The sequence below is a fragment of the Armigeres subalbatus genome, chromosome 2 (assembly GCF_024139115.2).
Source record: "Armigeres subalbatus isolate Guangzhou_Male chromosome 2, GZ_Asu_2, whole genome shotgun sequence".
Lineage (NCBI taxonomy): Eukaryota > Metazoa > Arthropoda > Insecta > Diptera > Culicidae > Armigeres > Armigeres subalbatus.
In genome coordinates, this window is record NC_085140.1 from 38,235,319 (window position 1) to 38,245,071 (window position 9,753).

The following is a 9,753-nucleotide window of genomic DNA, read 5'->3' on the forward strand; positions in this document are numbered from 1 at the left end:
CGTGCCCCGCTACAGAATGTGCACCAATATATGAAATTCACACCATTGTTATGCAGGCATAACAAGTTTAAGTATCCGCAACCTTCCTCGCCAAGCATTAAGACGTGGTTGCCTATTTCACAGCACTAAATGTCTTTTCAATCACCCTCAAGCGATTTGGCGAGAAACGACTTTCTTCCACAGTCACCACGTTAACTTTAAATACTTGGATCTTTCTGCGCTTACCGTCTAATGGACTGACCGAAAAATTAAAATAAAAGTATTTTCACATTTATGCCATGTTCTACAAATAAAACCTTTTACGTGATTTTAGAATGAACAACTAAATTGACCATACAAAAAAACCCAATTGCCAAACGTTAATGTCTCATTCGTTTTGCAAATATTATTGGTATGGGAACATGTTACTAATAATGGATCACATACCCTAATATGAGAATAATACCAATCTAATTACCAAAACCAGTATTTCGAATAACCTGTTTCAGATATGAATTGAACCCAACATTATGTTTGCATGCACGTACAACGAACTTGCCAAAATGACATCCCATACAGGGTGAATGTCTGTGTTTGGACCCCCAAAGCCAGTGCCTTCAAATATCAAACTATAACTACCAAATGACATGTTTGAATGTAGCGGAAATCACAACAATTCGTGAAGGAATTTTTCGTTATCGAAACCCAAATTTGAAAACGAAAATAACACCGTTCGAAGTGACAACTTTCATTATTTTTGATAGTTCAACAATTTGTAGACACTAAAACCTACACATTTTGGACACCCTTATTTTTTCCCTTCTTGATTTACTGTTAAAAATTCAAAAGTTCAGGTGGTTCAGGTGCGTTTTGTGCAATCGATAGCTTCGAAGAATCGAGTGATGGCATCAACAATTGGAAAACTGCAGCAGGTATATTGTTGAGTTCCTTTGATACGAATCGTTGCTTTGGAATAAGGAAAGTGCACCGCTGGTGCATACTGCAACATTCTTTGTACCACAACAGTGGCATCGTTCATATTTAGCGGGCTGGCAGAACCAACGCACATTCATGGGAATGCGCATGCACGAAAAGCTCGCAACTTGCACCTGAAGCGTATAGATGCCACACACAGGGGAGGTCTCGCCTACACTTCGACGCCGTCCAACGCCTGACAAACGGTGTCGTTGAATTTAATTATAGTTTGCTTATGAATGCGCTTTCCATTTCGCTTCAATTTGGTTCTAACGTCTATTTTGAAATGGATGTTGCCATTCGTGTTGAACATATGATATTTGCTTTCATTTTGCATGGCGTTTTGTGAGTGTTATACTGTTTGTAAACTACAAGCCTTTGCGTGGCAATCAAATGGGGTCTTTCGCCTAGTTGGTCAATCTGATGCAGTTCTCACAGCTAACTGAATTTAGGAGAAAGATGTCTATGTCCAATGACATGCTTCATGAATACTGAAAAAAAATGTTTTTCTATCTACAAAAGAATAAAACATTTTACCATTTATTTAACAAATTTTATTTTGTAAGTGTTACAACAATTATTCTTAATTATGACTTAAATTCCAAAAAAAAATACTGTATTTATTTATAAGAAGTCCGCATAGAAATTCGGATGAACTTTCAGTGAAAGTTCCGAAGAAATTTCTTTTGAGTATTCTTAAGAACCTAGTAGAAATTTTGAAAAAAAAATCCTTATGATGTACTATAGAATTTATAGTGTAAATTTGGAAGAATTTCATGTGTAGATATAAAGAACCAAAATCTCAGAAAATATCTATTATCGTGTATCGTTCCTAATACTATGTTTTTCGGGTTATTCAAATGTTTCCAGTAAAAGTTTCCAGACAATCGTTGGTACATTTTTTTAAATATTCACCCAATAAAGATGTTTTTTAAATAGGAAAAATAAACTCAACATCATTGAACTCACTTGGCTGTCCTCAGGAGGGGATGATTACTTCCGACCAGTTTTCTCAAATGAAGCGCTACGTTGGCGATCTCATCACTTAGTAGCCACCGCAAGCTGAGGAAGGATGTCGGATAACCCACAATTTTCTCCGCCTCACTAACTGCCCGATTCCAGTCGTGTTTCTGAACAGCCTTGGTTGCGGAGGCTAGCTTTTCCCCAGCTGTCGTGCTAGACGTAACATGTCGCCTGCCGCCAAAATTCCCAACAGTGGTTAATGGCAAAAACCTCCTGAATGCAGCGTGACCAGTTCCCATCATTAACGGTTGTCGCCAGCGCACGTTGGTTATTCTTCGCAACGCCATAACTTTTTGGTACCTGACCCCGATAGCAGTTCACCTTTCTCTCTGAACCGCGCGAGTTTTTGAGCACACGCGCCAATCTTGCCGCTTCGATCACTCACTCAAGTCACTTCAAACGGCGACACAACCGACGCATCCCGCAAATGGTGGGCCGATAGAAAGTACCAAACCTTCCGCAGAGACACACAAAGGCTGAGACCGGTATCCGAGGGCCGAGGTTTGCCACCAGTTTTTATTTTCTTTTCGTTTATGAGTCAGTCGTAATTAATTTCAGCAATAGAAAATGCTTGAGCGCAATGCTATAGGCCATTCAAATGGACCGTTCACTTAGACTGCCCGCACTGGACTACCTCAGGAGATGCGTAGAGGCCAAGGCCCCGCTGATCGTTAGTAACTTCTTGATAAGCACATGTTTCGCAGCGTTGGCAGTTTGGTTTTCGTATTGCAAAACTATTTTCACATGATTAAATGCAAATTTATAATTTATGATGAGCACCTGATGCCTTCATGGGAAAATAATATACTAAAAAAAATCAGCCGAATATTAGAAATACAAATATTCGGTGTGATGTAGTTTATTCTACGACTGGTGGAGGACTGACTCAAGTATCCTACAGCTTTAACATATAAAGCAGGGAGATGAGTAGATAGAGAATTACCATATTCGTATAATTTTTGACAGATATACGGTGAATGCGGCGACAGGTTATAACAATATAGGATATCCAACAACAAATGAACGAAGGAATCGGTATGAATTAATTTCCGTTTTGCCGAAAGTCAGCCAATAGTCGTTTGGTGTGGTTTCGCAGAACATCGTCCAAATATAAACGCCCAAGGAGAGTACATAATTGTCGCAGAAGAATGCAAAAAAACAAGCAACAAAAGAGACTAACGATAATGTCCTTGTCTCTATGTGCACTGTGCAGAGAATTTATTTAATTTTCACGTATTTTGACCTCCACAGTAAGGGCTTCCTCATTATATCGACTCTTTAATACGTATCTGTAAAGATTACAAAGTGGTGAAATTAAATTGAATAGAACTACATCGTCCTAGCGATTATGTTCAATTTTGTCTGCTACTTTTGAGTTGTCTGCTACGGTGAGGTACTTTTTGTGAATTTTTAGAATTGCGATTTCAGAAGCAAAACTAAAATCATGTCAGCAGAGCACATTAACAACTAATACAATTTTAGACGATAACATCATCAAAACCGGTTACTTTTCTTGATACGTGGCAGACGATCATTGTCCTACTTTGTTACAGTTTGTAATATCGCTTGTTGCATGTGGAGTTGATCCTGATTTATAACAGAGGCTGTCATTGAAGATGTTATTTTATTATGTTATGTTATTTATGTTATGTTATGTTATGTTATTTATGTTTTAAATTTTACATTCCCTGAGAATGAAGGAAGGAGTACACTATAATTTGAGCAGTTAGGATGGCACAAAAATTCACGTTATGCGTGAAAATGCCAGTCACCATTAGAAGGAGGGTTTTCTTATCTCCAGATAGGATCTTGTTTTAATCAACAGATGATAATACAATGTTCGTTAACCTTACTGTACTCTAGTATAGATTGATAAGATTGATAAGGTCTCCCAAAAAAAGGACAAGTTCGGAATTTACTTTGTTGATTTGTGCCTGAAATGTTGTCTTCTGATGTAGGATTGGGGGCAGCAGGGACTATGTCAAGGGCTTGATGATCCCTCCCATGCCATCTGCGAGTTGTGGTGCCTGCCTAGGATGTGGTGGGGTTTGACAGTGGGCTCTGTTAAACTTCTATAAAAAGCTGCATGTATCCGCAAGCAGGCTTCGCCAAAGCGACCGTGTGCCGCTTAAAGTGCACAAGCCCAAGACCTGGTGTTGGGTGGGACGCTAAACAGCACTGACACGACGGCCTTCCGACGAGACAGGAGGTTTGCGTAGGCCCAATAAGCCGCCTTTAAAACCAACCATTACGAACGACATAGAAGATAATATGACTCGATACAATCGGCAACGCGCTACTTAGGCGACTTCGACGTCGTAACGCTGCAGGAAATCTTCCGGACGTGGCAGAAAGTATGGAAAAGTGGGCATCGAGCGACTACCTTCTACCAAAGCTGTGGCCCCACCAACGAGCTGGGAACCGGCTTCATAGTTTTGTGCAAGATGCGCTACGCGTGATTGGGTGGAAGCCAATCAACGCAAGGATGTGGAAGCTAAGGATAAAAGGCCGCATCATCAATGTGCACTGGTCACATGAAGAGGGATCCGACGACGAGAAAGAAGCGTTATATGCACAGCTGGAGCAGACATACGATGGATGCCCATTGCGGGACGTCAAAATCGTCATCGGCGACTTAAATGCTCAGGTTGGAAGGGTGGAAATAAGAAATGTATAGACCGGTTATAGGACCGGATAGTCTACACACCGTATCGAATGATAACGGCCAACGATGCATAAACTTCGCAGCCTCCCGTGGAATGGTAGTCCGAAGCCCCTTCTTTCCCCGCAAAAATATTCACAAGGCAACATGGAGATCACCTAACCAAGAAACGGAAACCCAAATTGATCACGTTCTAATCGATGGTAAATTCTTCTCCGACATCACGAACGTCCGCACTTACCGCAGTGCGAATATTGAATCCAATCACTACCTCGTTGCAGTGTGGATGCCTGCGCTCAAAACACTCGACAGTGTACAACACGTGTCGGAGTCGTCCGATGTCCCACAAGTTATTGATGATGATGATGATGATGATGGTCCCGCCACATACCCCTACAAAGGTTTGAGCTAGACGATTTATCTTTAAGATAATTAATTGAATGATATAATAACAATTTAATCCGATTTGCAAAAAAACAAAAACGATCTGATTACCATCACAGATATGAATTACATAACTTTTCATTACTATCCAGCAAAAAAGATAAATTAAGAAAAAAAAACTTTTCATCTACAGATTCTCATAAGCATCGGTAGTGATACTTCGAGTTTATACTAAAATGCAAAACTTGTGATACCTCGCACAGATTTCAAAAGTTCCACCAAGAATCGCGTTTCATGTTTATACAAGACCACTTAACGTTTATCACTCGTAAGCAGTGGCGCCGGGAGTGGGTGGGACAAGTAGGACATGTCCTACGCATTAAAATACCTGGGTAGGACAGTCGAAGCATTGTCCTACCCATGATTATAATAAGAACATATTATATGGATAACTAAAAGATCTGACACTGTTTCAATTTCTAGATCAAAAAAAGTTCATCAGAGGTTAAACTGACAATCGTGAAGGTTTCCGGGATTGTAATAGAGAAATCTATTCCAAAAGGCACTTCAGAGTCTGTGAGGATTATTTCTATTCCAAAAAGTGTTCATTGATATATTTAGATTTTCCTACAAAGTCTTGAAGTATCTAATAGTTTTTGTTCTTCCATAAATTTGTAGGAAATTTGATGGAATGTCATAAGAATAGACAGACCGACAGGCGAATTCAACAAAAATACCTAAACAAGGATATAGCCTGTATTTTGAATGAAACACAACTTATACGTTTTCTTTCTCCAACGTTTCGATCCTTATTGGATCTTTTTCAAGGATTCGAAATTTTGGATGTTTTTTCGTCAAGTATACTGCCGTGAATCGCATATCTGTCCCATCTTTGCTGGGTTTCCTATGCATATGGGACAAATATGCGATTCACGGCAGTATAGTTTTGTAACTTTTAACCGTCATTCCTTGTTTCGTTTTTCGTCCTTTTTTTCCCAAAAAACTTTGAAATATTTTTTTTTTAATTTGTCAGAATTCGGACCGCTTATTACTATTATTGCGTGCTTTTTTTTCTTCAAAATAGCTTAGATTAACTTAGCTTAGCCTGACTGTACTTGCCAGTGGTTGACTGATCAGGTTTAATGTAAATTGCGCTACGATCCAATTGAATCAAGGTAGGAATTTACCACCTATTCTGGATGTACACGTTTAGGCAGCACTCTAATATGGATCAATAACGGCACCAGTCAGTTTGGAAAGGGGAGGAATGTTAGTGTAGTAATTATTGTTGCTAGTAGAGACCGAGAATACCTCTGCATACCCGCAATACTACGGAAAGGAAATTTCTGTAGGGTTGATAAACAGAAGTGTTCATCGAGGATTCACTCAAAAAAGTGATGTAGTCTATGCCACATTATGTAATTTATTCTTTGCCAGACCTTATGTCTATAAGTGACCTCCTGTCTCTAGTGACTGCACTAGACTCCCGAGCCTCCAAAAATTGAGAAACTAAGCAAGGATATGAGAGAACAATTGCAGAAATATGCAAAAATTAAGTAATATGCTGTAGCCTATGAGAAAAAGAACTCTGAGGCTTCTTTGAGTTTATTGAAATCTATAGGAATCACAAATACATCTACATTTGCATGAAATCTTAGAAGTTAGAAAGAAAAAAAAGTCTAAAATTCGGAGTAATATTATTCTTGAGATTTCTGAAAACCCATAAATACTTCTAGCACTGAACACCCTGAAAGATTCTTGGACGATAATAAAGTTTAGTGGTAGATCGTAGCGTTGTTTCTAAACATTTATAAAGGCTCCAATTCCTAGAAGTTTGTGACAATTGCTTGAATCATATTCTATATTGTTTACAGAAAACCATATTCAATTATGCAATTTCGCAAAGATGTTTGAAGACGTACTTCTCAGAAATGTTCTATAAACTCTGGATATGTAATGATTGTCTTAATAGTCATAGAGAGTTTTATAACTTATCTGAAGATGTCCGGAAAAATCTCTTGAAATCCAAGAGGAAACTCAAACTCTCTAAAAGTATGCTTTAGATTTGATAATAGAATTTTTGTCCTACCCACGTCTCGGAACGTGGCCGCTCCTCTGCTCGTAAGCATCAATAAAATGAATAATAAAGTCGTCAACAAAACTAAAGCTTGTGTTACCGCTCAATATCAAAAGTTTCGGTATCAGCCACGGGAACAAAACTCTACCAGATAGCCCATTACTAATCCGAAGAATCATTCAAACAGTTGAAAATGCGCAAGTCTGTACATAAATGTTAAAAATCATTCATATATGCTTTGCGCGCGCGAGACTCAAACTTTTGTAGACTACACAAAAAAAGGTCAAATAACAATTACGTCAATATATATAAAATCCATCATCATCATCGAGGCGAACAAAACAGTTTATCAGTGCCCCAATAAATAAAAAATACAATTGTCCAAACAAACAATCCGTAGGTCAAACTTCGTCAAGATACAAAATTTATTGAATTATAAAAAGTCAACAAAGTAGCTGCTTAAAAGGCAGCTTTTACGTGTGAAACACAAAGGCATCGAATTGAAATAATTGATACCTTTAAAAAAACAAAGAATTTTGTGAAGCTCCATGCAAAAAGTACGGTGTTCTTATATCTTCCGCGTTTCTAGTGTTATGTCTATGAATGTCACTTCCTCTTTCAATTCGATCACACAATTCGGCGGCATATATCGAGGACTTCGCCTGCGAGTAAAGAATATTACCTGACATTTAGCAAGATTGGTCTTAATTTTTTTTTCGATAAGAGTAAAGTGATTGGTCTGTAATTGCCCAACAAACAACGACAAGCTACAAATAAGCATCTAGGTTGAATTATTGTTTATTTGTGATATTCGTAGCTGAATAAAATGTATGCTGAATAATTCGCTAGACAGATTTCATTTCAGCATTTAATCTAACTAATATTCGACATGACCTATTTATTTGTTTACTACCTTTATTTGAAGTCAAACTAACGTTTTCGTTTTATCACATTTCAGCACATTGGGGAAGTTTAACAGTGTGCTGAACTAATGATTTTTAAAGTTCTCTGTTCGACTATGATGTGATGCTCTGAAAGGGTGGTCGAATTGAGTTTGAATAGTAAGTTAATAAGCAAGCATTTAGACATCCTTCTTAACCTTTGTCCTTCTTAACCATTGGATTTCCCATTTATCTGATCTATCGCACAGTGGAAAAAACATGCTTTTTCAGTTTGAGAGAAAATCTGGATTCTAGAGCTGGAAAATTTGATTTATTGGAAAAATGGATACTGAATAATACAAATAGACATAAATAAAAAGATATAAAAAGACAATAAAATAATTATTTATTTTCAAGACATGCTTTTTATATTCGTGATTTATTGAGCTATCGGAGATTATAACGAACAAAACTGCTGGAGCAATAAAAAAAACATGCATTCATGCGGAAATAAATTTACTAAAAGCCGGATATAACGCCGTTGAATAACGTCGGAAAATTATTGAATCTTTGATGTGTGGAATCAAAAGATATTTTAGTTACCAGATAAAGATTGTCGCTTCGGTTCCCTTTGTTCTGCTGTCCAAAACATGTGTGGTACCTAACTGTCAAATCGTATGTATTTTTCCATCATTGATATTTAGATCCACTATCCTCGCCATGAAAAGATGTTCCGGACAGCGACAATCTTTATCTGGTAACTAAAATATCTTTTGTGGAATCCCAATATTATCGGATGGATGTTGATCTTTATTGGAATAATCTTAGCATTTGACAATCATATTGCAACCGTTTATCAAGAGATTCTGAGGAAGGCCGAATATACTTTGATTTTATTTTCATAAATTCATAAATAGCATTGGGAATGGATTTTATTTTATCGTTTATCGACGTTATTTTTACGTATTTTTCCTAGTGTGCGATGGTTATGACTGGCTGAACAATGGTTGAAATAAAAATCTTGTTCAGTTATTAACAAACTGTAGTTTGACAGATCGACTTATTGTGAGCCATATCTAACAAATCAAGGATGGCGCGGATGACAACGTTACCGGCGGATGATCAAATGACAGCAGTTCGAGACCCGATTTAGGAAAATTTTAAAATGATTATATGAAAATAGCAATTGCTTCAAAATACGTTCATTGGAGATCTTGATGATGTTACCTTCTATGCGTTATTATTTTCGAAGAATTCACATGTAGCTGAATTGAGGCTTAGTAAAATGCATATTAAAGGTTTAACGAATCAGTTAATAAAGTTGTTTTTCAAAATGAGATGTTGTAGTTGTATAACTTCGCCAAAATTGTATGAACAAAGCTTGAACAGAAGTTGTGATAAGAAATAATACATACATAATTCAACACAGCGCTGAATTAAATCATCACACTGATGTTAGTTCAACTAGTGAATGTTTGTTGGGTGGACGGTAAGGTGGCGTCTTTGTTTGGCTTCGGAATTGCAACTGCTATACTGCATGTTTCCATTTTTGTGGAAAGTAACAGAGTTTGATGCAAGCAGAAAATAATTTGGAAATCAATACTCTTGCTTTTCGTTTTTTTTTTGTTTTTTGAGCAGCCAATTCCCAGAGTCTATTAGGGGCCATCCAGAAACCACGTGGTAATATTTTTGAAGATTTTTAACCCCCCCCCTCCCCCCCTGTGGCTTATCGTGGTCATTTGGCAGACCCCCCCCCCTATGACCACGTGGTT

General features: G+C 37.7%; 1 protein-coding gene across 1 annotated transcript in view; it reads right to left on the minus strand.

The window, feature by feature from the left end:
- Window positions 1–2,829, minus strand: part of LOC134218476 (all trans-polyprenyl-diphosphate synthase PDSS2-like) — a 13,608-nt gene extending 10,779 nt beyond the window's left edge. The window contains exon 1 of the mRNA XM_062697492.1: window positions 1,924–2,829. Coding sequence (XP_062553476.1) covers window positions 1,924–2,264 — 341 coding nt within the window. The 5' untranslated portion in view covers window positions 2,265–2,829. The remainder of the gene's footprint in view (window positions 1–1,923) is intronic.
- Window positions 2,830–9,753: the final 6,924 nt, after the last annotated feature.